The sequence below is a fragment of the Ischnura elegans genome, chromosome 7 (genome assembly GCF_921293095.1).
Source record: "Ischnura elegans chromosome 7, ioIscEleg1.1, whole genome shotgun sequence".
In the NCBI taxonomy this organism is placed as follows: Eukaryota; Metazoa; Arthropoda; class Insecta; order Odonata; family Coenagrionidae; genus Ischnura; species Ischnura elegans.
The window spans coordinates 15373875-15401614 of NC_060252.1; the positions used below are offsets into that span (position 1 = coordinate 15373875).

A 27740-nucleotide genomic window follows, 5' to 3' on the forward strand; every position below is an offset into this window, starting at 1 on the left:
TGATGATGAAAAAATTTTAATTATAAAACCCCATAATCAGTCTCTCAGACTATTTGGTACATAAACATAACACTCACATACTATACAAAATAAATAATAGAACAAGATACACTCTATATACAACAACATTGCAAAATCCTACATTTGTTTTCAATGTTGAATAGGTCTCCATGCAATATCAGAGCAGAAAACTTGAAAAAAGTCACATAATATTTAAAAACAAGTAACAGAGACAAATAGAAAATGAAGAAGCCATAAAAAAGAGCACCTGAACCATGTTAATTACCTGGGCCAGAGAACAATTGAAGTATGTATTCATAATGCCTATAATATATTATGTATACACTCTCATTAACTCTCACATGAAATTGCTAAGCTTCTGGAATCGCCCCTTCTTTTCTGTTTTTTGTTTTGTACAAGGCAGCCAAAACCTCATGATGCCACTGTTGGTAAGACTTTCCCTCAAAGACTAAACTTTCAGGGACACATTTATCCACAGCATGTTTCTTCCTGCATGAAAAATAAAAATATTTAACACCAAGGAGAATATTCAGTAGCAAGAAATAGTTTCCTTGATGGAAATCATTACATATTTATATACATACAAGCATGCAAAGATTTTACTATATTTGAAATTAATTTTTTTGAAAATGAATAATAAATAACTGTACAGCACCACAATGAAATGAAAAAAATATGTTATCTAGACAACGCATTGTGGCAGTGCATAGCACTGAGCAAATAGAATTTGTACTTTTCTATAATTACTTAAAATTTTCAGTACTACTCTAATATTTTTAAGAGATTTGTAGGGCCCTTGAGAATAGGCACAGCATCACTGAGAGCAGTTTGTTAATAAATAAGAGTGCAAAAGTACAATGAAATTATTTTTTCAGTGAGTTCCAAGCAGTCGATTGGCAGAGTAGCATTCGCTTTAAGGGAAACACCTTCCCAGGTCCTTATACCCACTGCCACCCACAAGCTTCTTTCCTATGGGGTTTCTCAGGTGGCTAAGGCAGTCAGAGCACAATGCCAACTAGACATTTGAACTCGGGGTGAATGGACATTGTTGGCCACCTCCTTCATCCGGTTGCCTCCTGACACTAACTCAGACAGCCAAGGGACCTGAACGGGAGGAGTTTGGGTTGTACGCATGCCTGCAGGCCTCTAATTGTCACCTGCTCTGAAGCACACTATCCTGGAGATGGTCTGCCACACACAAGTTATTCATTTTTGTGTCCAGTATGGTGCAATTGGTGAACCAAAAATTTATTCTTTTAAATACATATTACAGGGTTCCCACTCCACCTGAACAATGAAATTCACGGCTTTTTCCAGGTTTTCACGGTTATTTTTCAGGTTTTCACGGTTTTTTTAAAGGTTTTCACGGTCTCAATTTTGCTAAATTCACGGTCCGTTAATAAGCCAACAATAAGAAAATCACTGGCCGTATATCAACAGAAAATTAACGTACGCGAAAAACGCCGTGAATGTTAACGCCGCAATGAAAAGTGATATCTGTTATGACGTGATCTATCGTTTGAAAAATTCAGGGCCGACTAAAGGACCAGCCCAACCGCGCTCTTGCCCGGACGCCGGATACCCTTCGGACCTTCTTCCGTCCGGACACTCGAGGTCCTTTTTTAATTCCTCGCTGAGAGATTGTTTTTTGCGCACGTTGTTATTACTGCACAGTAACCGAATTTCCCCCACCCCAATATTTCTTATTTAACGGAAAATATTTTATTTAAATTGTTTATAGAATATAATAAATTGATTCTTTCTTATTTAACGAAAAATATTTTATGAAAATTGCTAATAGAACATAATAAATCGAAAAACAATTTCATACACCGTATTAGCACGAATCTAAGACGAACACGATTCTAAGACTACCCTCCTTTTTTGGAACTCCACCAGGGGACAATTTTTCTTTATTAATAACGATACGATTATAAAATGAATGCGGAAAAACGATCAATGCTTTATTTTTTTTGCTAGTTGCCTATGTCCCAGGAAACGCAGGATTTTGGGCGAGTAATTAAGATATTCATTAAAGGTTTCAAAAAAATATTTTAGATAATAACAGGAATAGTAGTACTTTATCAAGACACATACGTCATATTGTTGATTCGACCCATATCTCTTTCAAAATTCTGAATGTTTGCTGTCCACTCGGCATTTACACTGCTATTATGGATTTCAGTCAGATGTAAAAATTCTTATCCATCAAACACCATTTCCAGTACACGTATTCACGAGAGCAATGTGCATGTTGTGCCTAAAACAACCGCATTCGCTGGTGCAGTGACTGGTTGTGAGATGGATCACGAAGGCCAAAAATAGTCAATTACTTGAATTGTTCCTGTCTAATGAATATATTTTTAATACAATTGAGGTAGTGTGTAAAGCGTGAACAATGTTTCGTTAATCGTCAGCGGCACGCCCACCTGGATCTTCGCCTTCATATCTCTACTTGTTTTCTCCAGGTAGCTCACTCTACCCCCACCCCTACCGTCATGTGCTAGCGGACAACCCAAGGCGCTCTGCAATATTCACGCGCATCTACCCCGGATTCTTTTCTTCGTGTTCAATTATTTTCAGTCCATCTCTTAAAGTTCTCAATAGTTTCTTCGGAGTGGCCAAGGTCCGAAGACGAATAAAATTAAACTAGTGAAAATGAAACCTGACTTTATTAAACACACATGGAAAACACTCGGTGATTCGAAGTCCAGCCACCCTGGAAAGTAGGGAACCACTCGTACGAGGTGAAGTTCGGAACTGATGCTATCGCGTACGGGGGTACGCAGAGCATACTGCAGAGGGCGAAGCGTGACCATATGACTGCGCCATCAAATTTTTTACCCTAAAGATACCCATTCTTTTCTAACTATCGTAGCGCCAGATGAGCAGATGAATTCGGATTGTTAGTAGGGAGAAACAAAAATACTGACAATGAGACGATATCCCTTCGTCAGTAACTCTGACAAGTGAGACTTATAGTACAGCTCGTAAATTGATAACTGATAACAACCTGATATCATGTTTCCGGGACAAAATGCCGAATTAACTGCCGAGAAGCTCAGCTACGAGGATATCGCGTTTCGCCAAAAATCACCATCGTATTTTTTCATCTATTTCCTTGCTTAAAATACGTCGCGTTTAGACTCATTTCTTTTTTAATTACGTGCAAATTACTAACATTTCAATCTAATAAAAGCATAATAGCAATTACTGAATATCATTGTTAGATACCTTTTGGGCTAATAGGTGATTCATGCAGCAGTTGACCTCCATAAACTGGGAACTTCGAAGCAGTTAGGCTGAAAAAGGTCAGTTGGTGAGAAGAGGGGGGAGCGCGAAACACGTTTCTATTGTTCTCGTGTAACTCGATATTTTTTTCGAAGCTAAGGTCTTCGTAATAAGATCCCTGCACGAGCTGGGACCTGTTTTTATTTTGAAGAAGAGGAAATCGTCAGAAGGGGGGAAGCGAATGCTGAATGGAGGGGGATAACGGATCTTGGGAAATGCGCTAATGTTACTTTCCCACGGCACTGAGCTTCTCCCAATGGTAGTTCCATCTCTTGGGGAGGATTCCAACAACGTGCTTGTCGTTATTAGCCATAAATGACACATTGTATTTATTTCGTCTCATTTTCGTCAAACGATGGATGCGGGAAAATTCTGCGTCGGAACCGCGATCTTCAAACGATCAATGCGAGAAACGATACTTCGGGGAACGATAGATGCGAGAAAAAATTAAATTGTCTATAAGGAACTTTATTTGGGACCAGAAACGGCGAACGATCAATGCGGGAACGATAGATCGAGGTTCCACCGTATAACTTTCTTTTGAAAGCGGCAGTGTAATGACTTCTTTTCTCTGCTATCGTAATACTCTGAAACCAAAACTGAATCGATCTCTCTAATCAGAGGCAAATCATGTTCCCTTCTTACCGTTGCTCTGGGAAAAATGGAACGACTATGTAGCAGTTTATATCGCGACGGCATTGAGGCTTTAACGACACAAACAAACAGCATTACCTTAGATAGCACAAAGCGGAGGAACTGGATCACCACCGACAATAAATAACTCCACACAAACTTTCCGGTTGCGACGTAAAACTGGCAGGTTCCAGGTCGACGCATGCGACAATCGTGTAATGGGAGCGTAGTGTCCACAGCGCATGGCAGGTTGTCAAGGCTAGCGGTCTTCCAGTCATAGGATTGAGGGTGTTGAATAAACGTTCAAATTTTTCGACACAATGGCCATCTAGATTTAGTTTCGAAAGTGGTCGCTGCAGCCAGTGGGAAGGCTAATTGGGTGGAAGGGGGACTAAGCAGTGACCGAGGGAGGGGAAACCAAGCCATTTGAGGAAAGTAAACAAGCTGATGGGAAGTGGTGTCATATTTCAGGAGGGGGAGAGAAAAGGCCTGCGCTGGGGAAAGATGTTTTTTTTCTTCAGGCAACATTCGTTCCCACGCTTTTCTGACCCATGCGACCGCATACGACGATGCTCGCCACAATGAATAGAAGTGCGCTAGCTACGAACGAAGATGAAAATTTCTGGGAAGGTCTTATTATCAAGATTGAGAGATTTTTAAGGTTTTAAGACGAAATTCACGGCTATTTCCCGGTTTTTTCACGGTAGACGAAATTCACGGCTAATTCACGGTTTTAAGGTTTTCACGGTTGAGTGGGAACCCTGATATTAACTTACCAGTTGGTATAAAGAAACTCAGCTTCATCCAAAATATGTTTCTCCTCTTCATTATATGATTTTACAATACCAGATGAATACGCCATCTCTTTTTCTATTGACTCCTCCTTTTCTTTCAGTAAGCATGATAACTCTGCGGAAGATTAAATAAAATGTAAAAATAAAAAAAATAATGAAATATAATTTCTAATATTGATTTTCATGCCACATGAATCCACAACACATCAATCATAAAAAGGCTTGAATTGAGTTGAAAATAGGAAATATCCATGAATTAGAAAACCTTATTTTACACTATTTCAACTTAAAACTTAAACCAAGACATTTATATAACCGTATAAGCGCGTGTAAGAGGCGCACCTTTTTTCCCAGAAATTGCAGCCGAAAATGGGGGTGCGCCTCTTACACAAAATTCTTATCTTCCCCCCCCTCCCCTTCACCGGTCGCAAGTCCAAGGGGAGCTGAGTGGCCTTGGTTTTCAGCGCGAGTCAGTCATATGAAACCCTCGGTCAAAAACAAGCATCAGGCAGGGGAGTTTCTCCCTTAGTGACGTATTTTTAAAATGCTCCTGTTTGCCTTTCTTGTAAGCATCGCGCCGTCATGTCGGTACTCCAGAGGTGAACATGGAAAAGATCGCGTGGGGTTTTTTGCTCCGGAGGCGCGCTAAATTTACTGCCACGAGTGGGCATCCCGCGGCATTTATACTGCATATAGTAATCGCTTATCAAACTTGGAGAAACGCGTAGTTTTGAAGGACATACCTGGTTAATAGTCAACATCTGTCTTGCCGAGCAATTTCCATTACGCTGAGGACCTGATTTTTCAAAAATCATCTTCAGACACTAATATGAGGATTTTTGCAACTGAAAATTACATTGGTGCCAAAACCTGCGGTTTAAAAAATTCGAACGAGCGTGTTCATTGTTGGACTAAATGGTGGATAGAAGAAATCAGAAATACTTATAATAGGAGGGAACACTCAAAATTAAAAATTTGTTTTCGTTATTTAAAACCAAAAAGATACGAAAGAAAATAACACACGCCAAATTTTAGAGCTCAAATTCGATTTTTAACCGAGATAAGTAGCTTTGAAAGTCCGCTAGGAGCTTTGGCCACGCCCACGGCGCGAAACGTATTTCCATTGGCTGACGCCGCGTGACGTGTGAACCTCATGAATGTCGCGAGAGTAATGCTTGAAGAAGCCGTAAACACACTGCGTTCGTGGAAATAGTGGCCTAAAGTTTATCGACATGGCGAAACACAATGTTAATTTTGTTCTTGCAGATACCAGAAGTGTACTGACATTATTAACACGGACTCTGGACAATTTTTTGTCTAAAAAATAATCATTTCATTGAAATGAAACTTCTTAAGATGAAATGTTTACACTTTTGAAAGAGACAGTAATCACGGCGATTATCGTGGATGCTTTAATTTGTGGACTTACCATCATATAATCCTTTACTTATTACTGGTTTTTAGTTTTCGGATGTAAATTGTGAAATAAATGAACAAATGTGCTATAGTTATAGCTGTTTTCTTGCCCTCTGAAGGGAGGAAATTCGGGTTTCTCTCCGTTTCTTTTAGAATTAACATTCAGATTTCGTTGGAACAGCATTTTTTAAAGCAGAGGTCTCGCTTTTGTCCACCTATGCTCCTGATAAATGTTTAAGTCAGTTTTGTACTATGAAAAATGGTAAACTATTGTTATCAAAATGAAAGAGTAACTCAGAGATGAAGATTTTTACATGAAAATATCCGTAAGTTCACTTATATTTGCATCAGAGTTACACGTACAGTCACTTTCAAAAGTTTTAGGACTAAGTTTGTTGCACCAATTCTGCTTCTCAAGGAAATTTAGTAACCCATACTCCTTTCGTAGTTATCTGCTGCACTCCGCTGACATTCCGCTTGTGATTATATACATGCTCACAAAGGGACAAATTATTTTATACTGCAAATTTATCATTCCGCTTCTATTTATGTTGGGTGTAATGATTATTTCATGAGCATTTACTGCATACTTGCACCGGTTTTTGACTTTAGTGGTTAAAGTAATTATTATATGATTTTTGTCATGTGACGGGTCGCCGTGGCGGTGACCTAGTGAGCAACGCTTTGAGCTCGGGTAGTGAAGATTGAGGGGTCGGGACTGTCTCTCATAATTTCTTCAGCTCCATTCCCTACTTATTAACAGATTTTTTATAATCGCTTTTTTGCTGCATTTGATATTATGCTTTTTTTATTGCCGATGCGAATTTTTAAAATTAAGAGAAAAATGGTGGATAAAATCCTGGCGTTATCATGAACGTACAGTTTGAAGTCTGGCGAAAGGAGTCACACATTATAATTTATTATTTGTCAATTATTCTTTTTCGATTAATGATAGTTCAAACTATTTGCTAGTATTCATTCAGTAAGTATTTGCCTCCAGTTTCTCTGTTTTGTTGTAAGATTTGCAAAGTTATCCGTGTTTATTATTTATTACTATTTGTTCTTCTATTTATAGACCTGGCGGCACCGGGAGTCAAATGTGCTTATTTCTGTTTATCGTGAGTAAATCGATATCATAGTGTTCCTGGAGTACAAATTTGAGATTATCATGTATTAGTTTTTACTATTTGGCACATAACTAGGTTAGCGTCGAAGACCCTTTCCGTTGCAGTGGTTGGCTTTTAATGTGCAAGATAGAAACAAAGAGTGAACACGAGGGCAAATACGCAGTAAATGCACACGAAATAATCATTATATCCAACATAAATTGAAGCAGAATGATATATTTGCAATTAAAAAGTAAACTTTCCCGTTGAGTGCGTATATATTTAAGCACCTACGAAATATTTGCGATTTGTGGTCAAAGACAACAAAAGGAGTAATGGAAACTAAATCTCTTTGAGAAGCAGAAGAGATTTACATTAAAATGGTCCTCACACATTCTAAAACAGCCTATTTCTGAAGGAATATGCAGTCTCCGTGCAGCGTCGCACCACCGCCTTCCCCGGTCTGGGTCGTTTGGCACCACAAAAAATACTTTTCTGGCGTTTAACGAGAGGTAAATTCACATCTCGGCACACAATAATATACATAAGGTTTCCTACCAATCATTTAAACTTCTCCGTTTTATCTAGTATTTACTTATATTCGAAATAACGTATACGACAATGCACTCCTTATGCAAGCGATGCGGACATCATAAGGTTCACACGTCATCAACATGGCGTCGCCCGAGAAATACGTTTTTGGCGCGGAATTCAAGTTGAAACTTCAAACTGCTCTAGGGGCGAAATTATTCTGCGCTCAATGGTAAAATTTGGTGAGAGCCTTTCTTACACCCAATGCTTTATAAATCAGACAAAATATTTAGTAGTGTAATCCCTTCTATTGAAGAGCGCTGAAGGAGTGGTCCAGGGGAGGGAGCTTGCTCCCTCCCCTCTGTATTTCAAGCTACGAAGCTATGAGCGAAGGAGCAAGGGAAGAACCCGTCCGATCTTGCATGTGACGTCGTTGCCTTCAAAGCGAAGGGGCAAAGGCGCAGCAATGTGATATACGCAGTTTGCGTTGCCTGAAGTTTTCAGTCCGTCTCGTCATGTTTGAATGCACTTATGCTACGCTTATTTCTTCCGAAATTGTGCTGTTTGGACTTTGTTGAATATTAGTAGCCTTGTTTTAACTATAAATCTTTGTGTCAATCAATTAGAGCTTAAAAAACTTAAATTCTGTCAGATATACGTTGCGTTAGGTCTCATTCTTTTTAGAACCTCGTGCGTGTCATACAATTGCTGAAAGATATCGAGATATCTTCGAGTTCACCAGGTGACTCACCTAGCATTTGGCCTCCAGAAACTAGGAGAATTGAACATGAAACCGAAAAAGGTCAGTTGGTGAGATGGGGTAGGGATGAAACACGTTTCCATTGTTCTCCTGTTACTTAATATTTTCCTATTTTCCTGTGGGGTCTAGGAAAGGGAAAAAAACGGCAGAGACATTGGCTGATGGAGGACCAAGTGTGGCTCCGTTAAATCTACGACGTGGTTATTATCCTACGGCGCTGAGATTGCCCCGATTGTTGTCCAATCTCTTGGGAAGGTTCATGCTATGTGCCTGTCGTGTTTTGCCTTAAAATTTTCCACGGCTGAAATTCTATTGCAATACTCCTACGAGAGCTTTTAAACAAAATTGATCGTGAGTAAGACTAGCATCGTAGAGCAACGGCGTATGCGAAGAGAGGATCGGAACTCTTTCTACTCCCTCTTATACCGCTATTACCACCGCAGTTATCAAAAATTCCTCTTTAAATTAGCATTGAACTCTTTCTACTCCCTCTTATGCCACTATTACCGCCGCAGTTATAAAAAATTCCTCTTTCAATTAGCATTGAAAGACGAAATTTCGATAACTGTCGAAATTCCAGGCATACGTCTGCAACACCGCACGATAGGATAAAAAAATGCAGCAATTTTTTTTTCTTTATAGCTTCGATGCTCAAAATAGGGGTGCGCCTCTTACACACGCTTATACGGTATTATGTACTACCTTTTTAAAACCCCATTTTCATGGTAAGTTTGCCACCTAAAAGTGCAGCACTGCATTATATAACTTATTTAAATGCCAGACTGATACAATTCAAGTTACTCAAAAATATATATAAACATAAGTAGGTATGTAAAACGGTTAAAAATCTGAATTCCGGTAAAAAATTGAACATACCTTCTGTCTTATGTAAAGGTTTGTTCAACATTTGGATAAACGTAGGTTCATCTCTGTCACCATCATCAGAACCACTTAGCTTCAGATTAAAGGCAGCAACAAGAATCTCCTCTGATGAACAGTGGGGAAGGTGGCCCTGGGTGGCTTTGATGCACAATTTTAAGAATGAATCATCCATCCCAGATCCTCCGAGGCACAGAATATTTTGCAGAAAGGAATTGTTGCTCAAAAGCTGGTAGTCGTGAACAAACTTCCCACTGAAAGAACAATTTATCACTTAGAAATAAGTTTACAAAAACATTCAGGGTGCATAACAAAATAAAATTAATTTTAATGTCAAGGATAAAAAAAGCCTCAACCACCAGAGCTGATATCGATATTCACTTTCCAGATGTATCATAATATGGGGCAGAAGCCTAAGCCTTAATTTTCTCCACCTTACTCTTGTTTCTTAGGAATTCCTATATTATTGGGGGTAAGTATGCTAAAACAGGTTTTAACTTCAGTTATTTATACCTTGAAAACAAAGATATAGGTATTTATCACTTACAGGTTTTCACTTTGCTAATGTAGGAGGATAATGGATTTCAAAATTTTATGAATCATTAGAAGAAATACAAGATTTATCTGAAAAAAGTGGCTGATAATGGCAAAATATTGACATGTTTAATAAATTTTGGATTTTATGTCATTTATTATGCCTTCAAAAAGTTCCAGCAGAGGGATGAAGAGTGACTCACAACTACCGTATGCCTGGATAGTTTCAGTTTTTTACAAAAGCCACAAAGTTGGCACAAATTTAAATGAACAACGAACTCCCACACTATCCAATCCACCCCTGCCTTAATGGTACAGTACTTGATATATACTACATGAAACCTTACTCTTGAAGCAACAGAAATTTTAATAAACAAACAACCTGATAATCCTCCAACCCAACTATATGCTACACCCAAGCTCAATGATACAACATGAGAATAACCATAGAGAATGAGAGGAACGCCTCGCTATATGCTGTGTTATCTTCTGTATAATGATGACATCTCACTATCCTGAAAGGTATGGCCGACAGCAAAAATTAAAGTTTTATGCACTGTAACATTGACAAGAGTGAAGGAATTGAGATGAAAATAGTGTTTTTGAAATGTGCAAGGTTGCCGCTTATTAAAACAATGATAAATGGCAGTGGCGAAGATAGGAATTTTGCTTGGGGGGTCCATAACCAGGGGGGAAAGCTTTTACTTTAAAAAAACAGGACACTAATTGTAAGTACATAGAAGGTTGTAATATAATTTAACCTTTTTCATACTAAAAAAAAAAACTTCATTTCTCTTAACAAGAAATCTTTTGCAAATTCATGATTTTTTCAATATTTGGTTTTCTTTTGTGATGCAAAGTAAGTGTGCTTTTATATTTTGGGGGGGGATTTGGAACCCCCGGACCTCCCCCTTGCTATGCCACTGCTAAAGAGTCACTGGCAAGGGAACAGGAAGTTGGCAAAAAATATTTTTGAAAACAAAGCCCTGTGAGAGGATATTTGCCACTAATGGAATACAATGGAATTTGGTATCCTATTTCATTATGGTCCGGTCATTGGCAGAAAAGAGAGATGGCCACTGAACAAAGGGTCATTCTGCAAGGAGATGGCAGGGAAAACCATATCGTTCCAAGAAATAAATGGCCATTTACTGGGGTGACCACTGAATAGGGATTGCCATTTGGAGAGGTGTGTTTAAATGTAAAACTTCAAATTGTTTAACCTTTAGGACAAAATCCCGTCCAAATAAGGGGACAGAATTCTGCTTTACATGCTAAAATTCCAAATTGTTTTCCTCCATGTGTCTCATGTACCATCCCACAAATTCATATCAATCTTCCTTTTTGTCAATACCATACCAATTTGTACATCACAGTACACTTTCATATAGGTGAAATATGTGACCAGGTACACCAAAAACATTGATGATTTAATTTCTCAGGTTTATTTTCCCTCTCAGAAGTTTTTTAATGATTAAATTGATTTAATGATTATACAAATTGGGTTCACTAATTTCCATCCCTTCTGTCCGCCTCAATATACATAATTTCTAAGTATGGCCTTAATGAAAAGAAATATGCATAAGATCTACATTACATATGTCACCAATTCATCCGGTTCCAATAATATCTGTCAAATTAAAGAGGTCACACCATTGTGAGTAAACAATCGATGGAATTTACTTACATACATAAGTATATTTTTTCTTTCCAAGAATGCTCATACGTTTTCGGAAAAAATAGGATATTCGTGAGGAAAATGTGGTCACCATAACATTGTCAAAGCACTCTGCAAATTCCTCCTCCAACTGAGGCTCTGTTCACAATAACTAAATTTTTTTACCAGATACACAATAAGACAGTTTATCCAATTGAAGCCTTAACTAACAAGGAAGAAAGAATTCAACTGCACAAATTGCAATGATAAAGAATACATTTGGACAACGATTTCAAGCATAGCCATTTGTCTTTCATGGTCAATATACAGACCATTAACTTATCCATGACTTTAGATTAATAAAAATATTCACAATTATATCTAACTGCTACTAAAGCACAGGATTAGAAAAGAAAATTATTTCAACTGGCAAAGAATCAAGCACTTACCAGACATTAGTTTTCACTTGGTACTCCAAAGGATAGTCAGTGAATAGCATGATTTCTTGATTAATCAATCCTCTAACAGGAAAGAATGACTGAAGGTCTCCCAAGAAATCCGACCTTTTCATGTCCTTCAATACAGATTGAAATTTTACACTGTTCTCCATAACAGTCTTTTGACAGATTTTTCCGTCCGCTTTCAACTTCTCTAAAGATTTTAATAATCTTTTCTAAATAAAAAAGACGAAATAAATACCTTAAGTTCACAAACATAACAGATTACACGCACCAGATACAAACAAATGCACAAAAATTAAGGGAACATATTGGAAAAAAGTATTTTTCATGCAATTACATCTGATAGCATTGAATGACAACTGTAAAAATTTCATTTTCTTGAAGATAATCAACAATAAGGAAGTAATCTATCCAAGAAATTATTACAAAGAGAACTCAGAGATCTCAAAACTAAATTTACCACATTAGGCATGTTGCCTTCTGGAAAATGACTTGAGCTATTGGCACACTCGGCGTCCTTTTCTTTAATGAACTCTTCCAAGCAACCAGATTCACCTTGTAAGGTAGCCATTTCTACCTCCACCTTGATCAGTTCATATGCTTTTTCCACCATTGCAGTTTGGACAGTAAACACTTCCTAAAACAAAATTAACAATGATGGTCACTTGCAAGGAAGAAGATAAAAATTACCCAGTAATAAGTTCTCTCTCATTGGAATAATTAATTAATGTGAGAGTTACTTTACATTGCTGCATGTTTGCACCATGAGTTTCTTCAAACGTGAATGGGAAATATATTTAATGAAGATAATTTGAGACTTCAAACTAAGTGTCATAAAAGTAGGGGGTCACACTCTTGAATAGGTAGAGCAGTTCAAAGATTTGGCCAGCAAACTGAAGGAAAACAAATACAGCATTAAGGACATCACAAATAGATTTGTGCTACCTAAGGAAGTGCTCATGAATAGGAAGGAGCTTACGAGAGAATCATTACGTTAGAATTAAAAGAGAAGGCTAATGAAGAATCTAATCTGGAGTGTAGCACTTTGCGGATTGGAAATATAGACACATAAGGAGGACAAGAAAAGACTGCAGCTTTTGAAATGTAGATAAGTAGAAGAATGAAGGTGGAGAAGTGGATAGATAAGAAGAGGAATGACAAAGTGTTGGACATGGTCGGTGAGGAGAGGCAGCTTCTAAATGAGATATGGAGGACAGAAGGTTTGGATGGAGGGAGCTGTGAGCGGGGAAGAGAGATTAAAAAGTGTTAGATGGAAGAAAGGTAAGATGGAAGTTGGGTAACAGTTGGAAGGGAAGAGAATTTTTGGACATTATGAAAAGAAATGGGTCATATTAGAATTAGAAATGGAAACTCCAAGTTGGGAAAAAAATAGGCCAGGAATATCTTAAAAAAGCTCCATACCATAACTGGTAGAGTATTTAACCCTTTCACTGCTGTGGACGTACCTAGTACGTCCGCACGGCAGACTGCTGTGGACGTACTTTTTCTTCCTCCCTGCCATGCGGTCAGCACTTTCGCCGAAACACTTCGAAGGACCCACTAATCCAGGACCCTTTCCTCGACGAACTCACCCACGCAGGGCCGTCTCATCGGCCCTACCAGCGGGGGCCCTACCTCCGGAAAAGTGACCGCTCTGACTGCAATTTGAAAATCAATCAATCAATCCGATCATCACAATATGATTGTTTTCATCGCACTCCTGCCAATCAAGCAATCAAGTACGTCTTTGAACCGTGTTTCTGCGATGAAAAATAATGATTTTGTTAACTTTGATATAATGGCCATTTTCCGGTGGTCCGCAGCCACGTTTTAGTTAATAGTTTAGTTAATAGTTTATTTACTGACGGGAAAACCACCCAATTACAAAAATGCACAAATTAACACAAGATTGAAACATTTCCAATGCTCCCAAAAATACAGGAACAATCGCACAAACTTGCTGCAAAAACCAACAATAGAAAAAACAAACACAGCAGTCAAGAATAACAGATTGAACAGTCACACATCTCTCAAACAGTGGAAACAGACACTATCACCATACACAAGAACAAATCATCCAAGTCATTGCACAAACAAAGGCAGCTTCCTCCTTAAATTCTTTGGATTTAAATTAAAAAGGTCAATGTTACTACATTTGTAGTTAATGCTCCGCATAGTTCTGGTTAAGGGTGAGTGGAAGGCGTAATTTCTATTAGAATGAGGGAGTGAAAACATGAATGTTTGCCTAGTGTTTAAAATGGGGACATGGAAAGGGATCATTTCTACCAGATGAACAGAGTCAATGTCTCCATGCAGTAGACGGTGAAGGAATGTTATGTCCAGGTGTAATCGACGGGTTGCCAAAGGTAACAGATTAAGAAGGGATAGTGTTAAGTCATAAATAATAGGGAGGATGTTAAATCTGTAGGATACTAATCTAATGAATCTGCGTTGCACACTCTCAATAGCTTTGATGTGAATGTTATAGAACGGGGACCATACAATAGAGGCATACTCAAGAATAGGGCGGATTAAAGTGCAATAGAGGATCTTATAAGTATGAATATTATCAAAATCTCTTGAAATTCTGAATATGAAACCCATTGTTTTAGTAGCTTTTATGACTATGGATTGGATATGATACTGAAATGTCAGGGATGAATCAAATGTAACACCTAAGTCACATATTCTACTAACTCTAGAGATAGTAGCATTATTTAAGCTATAGTCGTACATAATTGGAGACTTAATTTTATGAAAGGTTATTACATTACATTTTAATGCGTTTAGTGCCATGAGGTTATCATTACACCATTTTTCAAATTTGTAGAGACAATTTTGCAATTTGTTACAATCCTCAAGTGATCGGATGCAGCCATAAATTTTTAAATCATCAGCATATAGTAAGTACTTGAATGGATGCAGGGGGAAGTTGATATCATTAATATACATTAGGAACAGAAGTGGCCCCAAATGCGACCCTTGTGGTACACCAGAATTGGCAGTGAAGACAGAGGACAGAACTCCGCTCACTTTAACATACAAGTTCCTATCATGTAGGTAACTTTCAACCCAGGCTAGAAGTTGACCACTTATGCCATATGCTTTTAGTTTAGCAATTAGAATTTTATGATTAATTTTATCAAATGCCTTTGAAAAATCTGTATAGATTGAATCAACCTGAGAGTGCTGGGACATGGAATTTATTATGTATTCTTGATATATTAGGAGGTTAGTTACAGTGGAACGACCTGGCCGAAATCCATGTTGCTCTTCCACTATCAGCGAGTTTAAGTCAGGAGCTATTTTGTCTACAATTATGCTCTCAAGAACTTTGGTTATTACAGACTGAATTATAATTGGTCTGTAGTTCGACACATCAGTTTTATCTCCACTTTTGAAGATGGGTACAACATAACTGGTCTTTAGTGCACTTGGGACTGTGCCACTTTCCAGGGATTTATTAAACAATATGAACAAAGGATAGGCTAATGAATGACGACAACTTTTTAGGACGATTGCAGGAATGTTATCAGGGCCAGTACCCTTTGTTAGATCTAGATGAGACAGTTTGCTGATAATGTTTTCACAAGAAATGTGAAGCTTGCTCAGATTGAGTGTTGTGTCATAGTTAGGTATAGCTAAGTTGTCAGGCTGTTGATTGCTGTAGACTTTGACAAAACAGGAGGCAAATAGGTCAGCTATTTCTTTATAATTTTCAGCAATCATATTGTCGTAGGTCATGTGGTGAGGAAATTTGTCCATCTGTTTGGTATTCTTGACATAAGTCCAGAAATATTTAGTATTATGTGAAATGGATGATTGAACCTCGTCCATATACTTAGAGTAGCACTCTTTAGATAGGATTTTGCACTTCCTTCTGATTTCAGAAAATTTTGCATAGTCTAAATGACTCCCAGTTCTTTTAAACGTTTGATGATGCAGCTTCTTAAGACATATTAAATTTCTGAGCTCAGCAGAGAACCATTTTGGAAAGCCATTACTTTTGATGTTAATGATAGGAGTGTAGAGTTGGATAGCATTGTGGAGGACACTGTAAAATGAGTGAGTCGCGTTATCAATATTTTGATTAGAGAGTATTTGGGGCCAATTAATATTGATCAAGTAATTATCAAGGCTTTCAAAATCACAGGCTTTGAAGTCATACAATTGCATTGAATACTCAATGAACGTTTTGTTGCAAAGTTAACAAAATCGTTATTTTTTATCGCAGAGACACGGTTCAAAGACATACTTGATTGCTTGATTGGCAGGAGTGCGATGAAAACAATCATATTTCGATGATCAGATTGATTGATTGATTTTCAAATTGCAGTCATAGCGGTCCCTTTTCCGGTGGTAGGGCCCCCGCTGGTAGGGCCGATGAGACGGTCCTGCGAGGGTGAGTTCGTCGAGGATAGGGTCAGGGATTAGTGACCCTTCGGAGGGTGTACCACACCCATCCTGGAAGTACCTGCTCCATGGGCCCAGGAAACGCATTTTAACATTTTCGCCGCATGTGAGGAGAAGGTTTCCGGAGATTGAACAGCAGTGAAAGGGTTAAATAAAAATGGAGTATTTTTGTATTATTCAAATTAAAGTTGTAAAATTGCCACTTGTAATTGTGTATCTTGTGGTTTTGTTCGCTTGATGGAAAATAAATTTGCCTCAATGCTTTGCTCAAAATAACAAATTTTTCACTCAAGAAAAGCAAAAACCTCTATTCAATTTTGATAATAATAGCAGCAATATGACAAAAATGTCATTTAGGGACCAAAAATAAGTATTCCTTAATAGCTTATAACAAAAATAAAAAAAGGCAGAATTTCAACCATTCCTATGCACTGCAACCAAAGAAAAATATAAAAAATAATTTGGAGGACATTAAATAAGACACAGGGGCTTAAACACTACATTAACATTTTCTGAATTGGAATTAAAAGGTGTGTTGATTTATCAATAGGAAGTATTGCCGAATAAAATTTCAAGTAATTTTTTATAACACATTGATTACTGAAAACTATTTTCATTTTAAAATTTTTTGATATCAAGGAGTAAGGAAATAAGGCTGCTTATTCAAATGCTCAAAACAAAAGGATTCATGAATAGTATTGCGGGACATACATCCATTATTTACTACCAATGTGATAGATGTAATATTTTACCCTAGCTTTCAATTTGTCATCATAAATTTCCATGAAAAGGTAGATTGAATCTCACACTATGCAATTCATTGATTTAAGAATTATTACCTTCAATTCTTTTTCCACTGCATCCATCAGGGCCTTCAGACTCTGTTCAGCTTTCATTTTAGCCTTCCTTTCTTTCACAGATGCCAACATATTATTAGTAATTTCAAAATTCAGGCCATTGAATTCCTTTTGCACTTCAGATGCCGACGATACACTGTCACTCCTTGTTCCTAGAAATCTAATAAAACATTCTTTGAAAAAAAAACTGAACAATTATAAAATTTACAAATTTTTATTTTAACATTCTACCAGAGATGAATTGAAAAGTATGAATTACTAAATGAAAGAAAAACTCCCATTTGTGCAGAGATGCAATGTTAAAGACATGAAATTTATGTACATAGTATGAACGTTCTTGGCATGACATAAATATTTCGAGCCATGTATTACCAACTATGACCATGCATATGAGCACGTAGTCAGGGCACTATGGGGGTTTCAGCACCCCCCAAATTTTTTTCAACTCTCCTAAAACAACAGTGTGCAACAGACTAAAAACAGATTAAGTCTATGCACTTGGTGAATTTGTTGACTCTTGGTATGTAAAGGAAAAAATTAACTTGCATTAGTGTTAGCCCCTCAAACAACATTTCTGACTACGAACATGCCCATGCAGAGCATATTCTTATGGAAGCATAGGAGGTAGGAAATATGGGAGGAACAAAATAAGCAACTGATTTCTAGTATGTAATATAGAAAATCAAAACTCAACGGTGCACTTTCATGCATTAGATTTGATAAAAAGAGGAAAAGGCTATGCAACCTTTGCTGTATTAGAATTAGAAATGGGCACCTTGAAACGAATGAAATTTTTAAAAAACTTTGAATGCTAGAAAAAAACATTTCTCATTCACGCTGAAAAAGAACACAAAAAAGGCTTTTTTCATTAAAACTCATCATCATCAGGCATTGTGAACAAGGAATGTGAGGCTTAAAATAAAAGTAGGTGAGCACACAGAGAACAATTTTTTCTGATAAACTTGCACTCATGGCTACTTTTGCTGCTTGCCAGTGACATGGCTTGTAAACAATATATTTTTTTCTGTTTTTTTTTTACCAGTGTGAAATGAATTTATAATGTTTTTACATATATGTATTTGATGGGCTGATATTGATGTTTTATGCTTAGAGAAGTTCTTGCAGGTAATAAAAAAATAAATAAGCAGGTGCTGACCTTCCCACCTAAAGAGTAATAGCAATTACCTTCACAGTTTAATTGTTTGTAATTACAAATTCTTGCAACCTGTGCACTTTACCAGCTCCTGTAAGTTCCCATTCGCTTTGCAATCAATTTTCAGTGTTCCCAAACAGACTAGCGAGAAATGTCATGACACATCAATGCAATTGAAGTCTTATGCAATCAAGAATGTCGTGGCTGTGCAAGCAGCTTATGAAACGGTGGTAAATTTAGCCACAGCGGTTCATTGGTGACTGAAGTTTCATTTTGCTACGAAGAAAAAAATTTGAGATAGGCACCCAGAAATAACATAATGCTGGAAACAAGCATCTTTTTATTCTATTAGAATGTAATACAAAAAAAAGTTTTTGGAAAAATGGTGCTTTTCATTTTATATACTCTAATTAAGTATCATGAATGGCTTTAGCTACCTTTTACCTTCCTTAATGTCCTATAACAAATATTTTCATACAATTTTTAAACCAATTTCAAAGAAAAATTTGTGTGAAGCATCAAATGCAACAATGTCAATAAGTATTTCAATAGTTTATTGAAAAACTTATCCTTAGAATATGTGATGCATGAATTTTTAGTGTGAAGGAATAAAATCATTATATGTATATAATTATGTAGGTACTCATCATGCCTTTCCCGGTAAAAAAAAAAAAAAAAAATTCAATAGAGGAAAAGAATGTGAATGAAGTTTTTATGAAATAGCTCCAATGGCAGTAATGTTTAAACTTATCATAAGTACTGACCAAGATTTATGCCTTGGTTAGGTAGAAAAGAGCATGTGACTGCAAGAACCAAACCAAAGCCTCTAAACAGAAAAACCTTAGCACTCACTCATTCTCAGACACAGGCCAAATTTCCGGGAGAATAAGTATCAAAAAATTGTAGTATGCAACAAAATATGTGTATCATTGAAAAACTATTGACGATATAACCACTTCACAACGGATTCCAGCGGTGAGGATGATCATAAATGAGTGGGAGGGTCGGGCTTTATTGCAAGGGGAGTGGCCCTAAGAAGTGGCTACGCTGGGTTTCAGGCCGGTCCTGAATGCATCAGATAATTGCTACCTCAGCGGTCCCTTCCCTTGCGTCAGCTAGAGCCGACGTCCGGTCATTTGTGTTGATAAATGCCTGTAGCGCGACAGCTATACACGACGTCAGATGTTATGTGTTCGACAATGCCTGTTGGCTCCACCCGACGTCCAGCGTAATACGGTTAACAAGAGGTCTGATAGTGCCTCATAAATGAATGAAAGTAAGGACAGAAGTTAAATTACCTTGAGGAATCTTTGAATACATACTTTGATTTGCATGCAGCAAGATTAGCAAAGCTGAGACTAGTCCGTTGAAGGAGCAATTCATGTACCAGCTGCGGTGACAGTTGGTGCATATTTTCTGACACATATTTCCTCAGCTCAGACTTTTTGGCACTGAATTTTGAGAAAGAACGGTCTTTCACATTCTTAGGAGTAGAATGTAAGCAAGTGCCTCTCAACAATGAAAATGAGTCCAAATGAGTTTTTGGTGGTTCTTCCAGAGCTACCTCTTTATTCTGCTCTTCAACCATTTCTTTTGCTAGTTCAATACATTTGCTAATGAAATTCTGGAAAAAATGGGTTTAAAAATTAACTTCACCAAGTAACCACATTCATCTTGGTACATTGCAGTATTGGCAATATACACTACATATAGCACATAGTATACTTCAAGAATAAGGAATTCTCATGAAAAAATAAGCAATTTGTTTGATAAAAAAATGAGGATAGATTTCAAATATTCACATCAAGCAGTTCATCTGCAGCATTAGACCCAAACAGGTTAATAATAAAACTTTTAAATTTTAGAGGGTCATCTGGTTGAAAAAACATTGTCTTCCTCATGACATCATTTCCATCACCTACACCATGACTCCATGTGCCCTGTCCTAGCTAAAGCTATGCATAAAATGATGAAGCCATTATAGCCTATTAGCAAAAAAAACTTTTTCACAATGCTTTCTTTAGAGTACACTCAAGGCTTCGAAATCTCCAACAGTTTTCTATATTCAAATGAGTTATTTGAGAAATGTGCACTTTCAAGGATCTTCTCCAAGAATTATCTATTTATCTCTCCACATTTGGGCAAAATTCAAAATGAAAACAAGACTAAGTATGGGTAGTACATCTCAAGGGTTTCTTCAGAGCTTACTAAAGAAACAGGGCCAAAATGGGCCAAATGTAAGGCCATTTTATTTTACCTTAAGATTTTAATTTATCAAAAGCAACAAGGTCTGGCAAAAAATGATTTTATAAACTAATGCACACATGTTTATAGGCACTAAATAGAAGTATCCTCAATTTATTTACGACTCACATACTAAACTGCTGAGAAATTCCAAATTTTTGACAAATGATGTTTTGATTGAATTTCATGCATTTGTGTTCATGAACAACTGATAATTTAAATTTAAGTAATTACGTAATTGATGGCATTCATTTCAACAGTCTTGAAAATCAATCAACCTCAAAAATCATAGGCAGGGAGTTTCTCACCTGACAACGAGTCTTAGCTTCCAAATCAGAGTCCATGTTACTAACACCCAAAGAAAATATTGATGAATTCATGGTATCATTTTTTCTCACAATGCTTCTGTTAAAGGACATATCCATTTTTGTATCTGTTCCTGATTTGAATCTTTCAAAATAATTCTCTGACGACTGAAAGATTTTTATCTAAAACACATAGAAACACATAAAGATAAATTAAAATAAAGAAATGCATAACTTTAATCAGTATTCAACTACATATAAAAATACTTGCAGATGGTTGCAACAAACATTATATTTAGCAAAACAGTTAAAAAAATACATGCAAAACATTCAAATACTTGAACCAGAATAGCAAACTATCCATTTATCAAACTAAGATTACTCAACATTTTATGTGTTATGAAAATTCAGCTGTTAGTACACATTAACTTAATCATCTATCTCATTCATAAGTATACATACCCTAGTAGAAAAAATTGTGTTCTTTTGGTGTTCTTTATATGTTCATTCAAGTGTTCTTTTGATGTTCTTTTGGTGTTCTTTTATGTTCACCAATTTCTTTGTGTGTTCTTTTGATGTTCAATTTATGTTCTTTTTATGTTCATCTCAGTGAACACAAAATGAACATTTTTCTTTATGTTCATTTTGTGTTCCCTTTGAGTTCATTTTATGTTCACCATGGTGAACACAATATGAACATTTTTTTTATGCGTTCATTTTATGTTCACTTTGTGTTCACTTTATGTTCACCATGGTGAACACAAATTGAACATTTTTTTATATGTTCATTTTATGTTCACTATGTTGAACACAAAATGAACATTTTTCTTTGTTGTTCTTTAAAATAAACCAGTATAAAAATTCTCATTCCTTGGAGGTGATTGTGGATAACTGCAGTTCATGTGTCATGACAAGTAGCTTTACATAAAACAAGTAATACAGATGATTTTGGAGACTTTGCCTACCAAAAATGAGTTTGAATTTCGCCATCTTGAAATCCACAAAACTGTATTTTTTAGCAGTTTTCCATAATATTTCTAGAAATTTAAAATAATGAATTTCCGGGAAAATTATCCCAAAATGAAGGCATATCATCAAAAAATGGACATTGAACGATCCGAGAATGCAATCAAGGAACACCTGAAATCACTCTCAATATGTACTTTATTGCATACTAAACAGGGATAAGGCCTGAGCATTTGGCTTCTACAAATAAGTTCATTTCTAATAAAGAAAGCTGGAAATAAAATGATTTGAAACTAATTCAAACACTGACATCTGATCCACAAAGATTCGAAAGTGTTCTTGGTAATGATGGGACTGTGAAAGCTTTTTCTTTGTTGTTCAACAAAATGTTCTTTTTATGTTCATTTTGTGTTCTTTTGATGTTCAAAAAAGTGTTCATTTTGTGTTCAAATTATGTTCTTTTTATGTTCACAGACGAGTGTTCATTTTGTGTTCTTTTTATGTTCTTTCTGTCACAAAACACATAAAAAGAACATAAAGTGAACATTCGGTGAACATAGAAGGAACACAATTTGAACATTAAATGAACACAAAAAAAACACTGAATGAACACACTTTTTTCTACTAGGGTAGTTTCTAAAGAAACTCAAATTTGCATTCACTATCTATTCCATGCTCAGCCTTACCTCACCCCTTGTGCAGCAATTCCATATTGATAGTAATTATTAATAATCCACAGTAAATGTGATTCATTTTCAGGATTAAATTTTATCCAAATTAATAAGCTTAAAATACACAACTCCACAAATATTATAAACAATAGCCTAATATTAAACATAAAAACACACAAAAGAGGCATCTTTGCAAGGAAAAAGGACCCTAAATCACATCACCAAGGTTCCTTTAAATTTTGAAACATACCTTATTTTAGCTAGCAAAACAGTGCAGGCTACGATGCATGAACGTTATCTGTAGCTTAAGGGTTAAGCCTATTAGAAGCTCAACTAAATTATTCCACTGCTGAGCAAGCAAGAAAGAAATTATCAGCAGAATATCCCAGGCAAAGTAAGAATTTCACCAAAAGAAAGATCTAAAAGCAGCGGAAAAAGAAGTAAGGAAACAATTATTCGGAACTTATATTTGGAGTATGAATCTCTACTGAGGTGAGGCATGGACAGTGACAGCTGCAGAGAAATCAAGAGTAGAGGCCTTCGAAATGTGCTGCTACAGAAGAGTAATGCGGATTGAATGGATCGACCTAGTTAATATGATGTTCCTAAGAAGATTAGGTGACAAGAGAAGCCTCATGAAAACCTTGATAAGAAGACGGAACAACTTTATAGGCCATATCTTGAAACATGATCACCTCATGAAGACAATCGTCGAAGGACAAGTAGATAGCAAGAACGGAAAAGGAAGACCTTGAATGAAATACATGGAACAGGTAAAGAAGAATGTGAAAGAAAAAAAATGAGTTGGTTTGAAAAGATTAGCTGAGAGGAGAACTGAGTGGAGAGATGTGTCAAAACAATCCTAGGATTGTTGATGGTGATGATGATGATCAACAACCAAAGAACTAAGCACAGATTGGAAAATAGGTGACTCAATCGCAATTTGTATAAGGCTTAGACGCACTACAGTGAATGAAGGTGTGCACACAATGACCCAGGTACGAGACGAGGTGGTCCAATATTGCCCTATCTGGATGGATTGGATGCAGAGGAAATGGTTGGGGAGGTATTGCTGTACAGGGAAATGCCCAATGCCAAGGGTACACAAAGTCTCATAAGAAAAAAGGGTATGGGAAGGCAAGGCAAAAGAAAGGAAAAGTTCCAAGCATCTGCTTCCCTATCAACTCCAAAAATAGATTCATCCGAGAATCCAGCAGGTGAAGTGCAAGGCCAAAATATACTGTCTTTTAAAATACCTCATTAGCACAGACTTGTGCTTGAAAATTCACAGAAATAACTACAGATATTACACTGCAGTTCTTCCACAACGTCATTAAAACCATCATTAAAGTAACTGAAAACTTAAAAACACAGAAAAAAGACTTTGCTTAATAGCTTTAGATACTGCACAGACGAACTAAACTTGAAATAATTTAAAGAGATACTGAAAGGAACAGGTGCTTCCGGTGATAGCACAACAGGACAGGGCAGGGAGGTGGAGTGAAAATAGGGGTTAGCAATCAGGGATGGCAATTGAAACAAAACGGAAGTCAAAACCAGTAAAATTTTGATAGTTTCGTTCACAGGAACAAAACGTAGAAATGACACGAAATGGCATTAAACCCAGGGAGCTAAACTCAGGGTCGAAACGAAATTGGGGTTCAAAACTAATTCGGGTCGAAACTTAACTAAAACTCTGGGATGAAACGAAACACAGATGATGTTTTGGACCGGAGGGACCACGTGCTTCACCTTCGAACAGTTTAGTTTCGACCCACATACCAGAGTATGAGGTGTGGTTGAATGTAGTAAAGGAAAGTCCTACTACCAGTAGATGGATGGGACACTCATATTTTTACCACTAACAGGAGAAAGGTGAACGTAAACAGGCCATTCGATTTTTAAGCTCAATGTTTCAACCTCTCCACTCGTATGTCAAACATAATGGGTCGAAACTAAACCCTCTTATCCCCCTCCACACAATTTCTGGAATCAAAACTTAACTATGACCAGCTGAGTTTGGATTAATTTAGTTTTGTTCCCAGGAGTAAAGTTTCGTCCAGGGTCGATACTAAACTCTTTGGTGACTTTAATTTCGTGAGGGAACAAAACTAAACCCAGGCCTCGTGTTTTAGTTTCACTCCAGGTCGAAACGAAACATTTTTGTATCGTTTCACTCAAAATCCCTGCTGGCAATAGGGTGGTTTCCTTCATCAAAGAAAACGAAAGGCATTGATTGCGATTCGTTACCCACCAATAGTGTATTCATAATATACAAATTATTTTGTTTTAGAAATACCGGGTTAGACGAATGGCAATGGTCCATTTTTATCCTCATTTGAAAAGGGCCAGATTGGCGCCCATGCGATGCCACTCCACGTGACGTCACAGGGACCTAGTTTCTATACGAGAAGATAGGAGTTATACGTCGTCTGAGGTTACCATTGCATGCATGAGGCGCAGAGCTCAGGGAAACATGTCTTAACAATCACTTATTAAAACTGGCTGAGGTCGGAAAGTTTTCCTCGTTTGATAAGTTATTAATAATCCTTATTTAAGCCAAGAGCTACCAGCCAGCAGGGTACTAGGCTAGCCGCTAGCAGCCTGCGTCGTATCAGCGCTAAGCCTCGCCTCAAGGTCACCTCGCAGGGCGGGAGGGGGAACCAGAAATACGTCACGCGGAGAGACTTCCCGACATTCATACTTAAGCGTCGCGTTTTCGCACGCTTGAAAATTTTCACTTTTCATTTAATCGCGAAAAATAGATATCGTCATTTAAAAATCTAAAAGCGTGAAATACGTACTCCAGGAGTAATAATCTTTCGATTTAGGCAATAAAAAAATAATAGGAAACCACCCTATTGCATTATCAACTCATGCCAACTCCACTAGTATCCAACACCCCTAACATTCTCCTTTCCAGTCATGGGACAATTCTGGCTGCTTCGCCTACGAGGCAGATGAATTTATGTCCAGTCAGAATAGAATTTTAATATCAACTATTACTTAACTAACAAACTTTAACGTCATAATAGTTAATTGATGAAAATCAACCAATAATGATTGGAGTGGATTATGCCTGATCACTTAGATTACAAATACAAATGTTGAATTCTCTAATTTTCAGTTACTCCCATGCAGGTTGCTGTATGGCAAAAGACAATATTTTGCTGGCACTAAAGCCAGAACTTCAGACCAGGTATTAAGATAGTGCCAGTGAAATTATTTTCCTTTACTACACAGCATTTGTCAGGACAGGAACAAAATACTTAGATACTTACTAAAATATACATATTTAGAACCACAACTCTGGAGAAACTCTTAAGAATGTGTCAAAAGTAGTGAGAAGGTCACGAAGAAAGCTAACAAAAAATTTGCAGCAGTTAGATAGCAGCAGAAAATAACTATCTGCCATAGACTCCACTCATGACAGATACAAAAAATAACATTCACGATTAAATTGCACTTTTATAGTTCACAAAAATAAGTTATTTAAAAACATTCCACTCATAGTATGTGAAAACGTCATTAATGCTGCTATTAATCCAGGCAGTGTCCTTCCCTGCCCACCCTAACCTATGGGCTGTGTACCCACTATTTCAGAACCTGGGTAACCTCTTGAAAGCTAGGTAAACTAAGTAGCAGGGTAGACGTGAAAAAAGTGATTCAAGTCTGAGTTCAAAAGTAAAAGTAAAAACAAAAATCATTTTCAAAGTCAACTCCACTTCAGAGTAATACAACAGCTGGCAGTCTTAACTTATAGAAAAGCTACCGATGACGATGTACTCAAAATACTTATTACATACATAGAAGCAGTCTGATAGTTACCTTACTGGCAATGGTGTTTTTAGCCAATTGCAGAAGTAATATCCGCCTTTCGATGTCATTTAGTTGGCTCTTTGACAGTTGCAATTTGTATTCTGTAATGGACAACAAAATAAACATAAGTTCAGAGAGTTTAAGTAGAAGAAGAAGTCTCAACAATCTATTTCCATCATTTAAAAAAATCACGTATCGATCATTTGCAGATTAAATGTAAACACATAATCAACCTAATAATGCGTTCACCTATCCAGCACCTTGAAGCGAAAATATGCAAGGAAGTTACATTAAGGAATAAGAAAACATAATGCATACCATATAATTTGTGAGCGGAGTTGACTAGCTTAAACTTTTCTTTCATCATTCCGATTACTTGTCTTTTGTCCTCTATAGCCGTCCTCAATTTTCCCAAATCAAGTGATGATTTCCACTGCTTACCGACTCGATCATCCTGAATTTTTTCACAGATTAAAAAAGAAATCCAACACCTACTATTCTACTGGAAGTGGCTACACAAATTGTAAGTATTGACAGTCATACCCCGGCTGCGTAGACACTTCCTTTGATGTATAATATTCAAAATCACAATTTCAGTAGTTGCCGAATTACCTCTTGGAAAAAATATGGGTTCCCAGAATTTCTAATCCTGTTCAATAATATATTCTTCCTTACGCTATCCACTTTCTTTCGAGGGTGAACATGTTTCATCACATGCTTCCACAGCTTTTCCCCTCCACCCTGAACAACACTGAATCCAGCACATTAAGAAATGTTATGTACACCAAAAGCAATTGACATCAGCTCATTTAAACATACTCACAATTTAAAGTCGTCGACGGTGATGGCGGTTTTATCTTTGCCATTCTTCTTGAAAGGCAGTACTGACATATCTTGTGTTAACCACTCATATAATCGGTGAGCGTCGTCATCCATTGCGCAGAGACGTTAACTTACACAATTATCAGTAAGGGAATCAACTGCCTCAGCCTTTTAATCCACTGCACCTAAATGCAACTGTAGTAGCCCTTGGAAAACACAACACATGCACAAACAATAACGACTTGTATGTTCGGCGGGAAACAACAAGGGTTAAAAAAAACAAAGGAGAAACGGAATGCGAAGAACCGCGAATGTCAAATCGGAGTTCAGATATAATAAAATTTACAACTATAAACGAAACAAATTCATCTTGAAGTATCTTATTCAACATTATTCATCGTAAAATA

At 37.0% G+C, this 27740-nt stretch overlaps 1 protein-coding gene across 2 annotated transcripts; it reads right to left on the bottom strand.

The window, feature by feature from the left end:
- Positions 1-27677, bottom strand: LOC124162458. 2 transcript variants are annotated; one of them, XM_046538997.1, is made up of 12 exons: positions 27335-27677; positions 27124-27262; positions 26830-26965; positions 26521-26612; positions 21059-21238; positions 19805-20130; positions 17336-17513; positions 12544-12720; positions 12072-12295; positions 9429-9685; positions 4722-4854; positions 1-510 (listed from the first exon to the last, which is right to left on the bottom strand). In XM_046538997.1, the coding sequence occupies exons 1-12, from the start codon at positions 27445-27447 to the stop codon at positions 372-374; spliced, it is 2094 nt and encodes a 697-aa protein (XP_046394953.1). In that variant the 5' UTR covers positions 27448-27677; the 3' UTR covers positions 1-371. The 2 variants fall into 2 exon arrangements, with proteins under 2 accessions (XP_046394953.1, XP_046394954.1); XM_046538998.1 differs by having other exon boundaries at positions 19829-20130; positions 27335-27675.
- Between the last annotated feature and the right edge of the window lie 63 nt (positions 27678-27740).

Bases quoted from the DNA above. Each gene is read 5' to 3' on its own strand.
- LOC124162458 (XM_046538997.1), bottom strand. From the start codon at position 27,447: ATGGATGACGACGCTCACCGATTATATGAGTGGTTAACACAAGATATG. The intron at 21,239-26,520 runs GTAACTATCAGA...TATGTGTTTTAG, and splicing joins AAAACACCATTGCCAGTAAG to ATAAAAATCTTTCAGTCGTC. The intron at 12,296-12,543 runs GTAAATTTAGTT...TTTTTTATTTAG, and splicing joins AAGGCAACATGCCTAATGTG to AAAAGATTATTAAAATCTTT.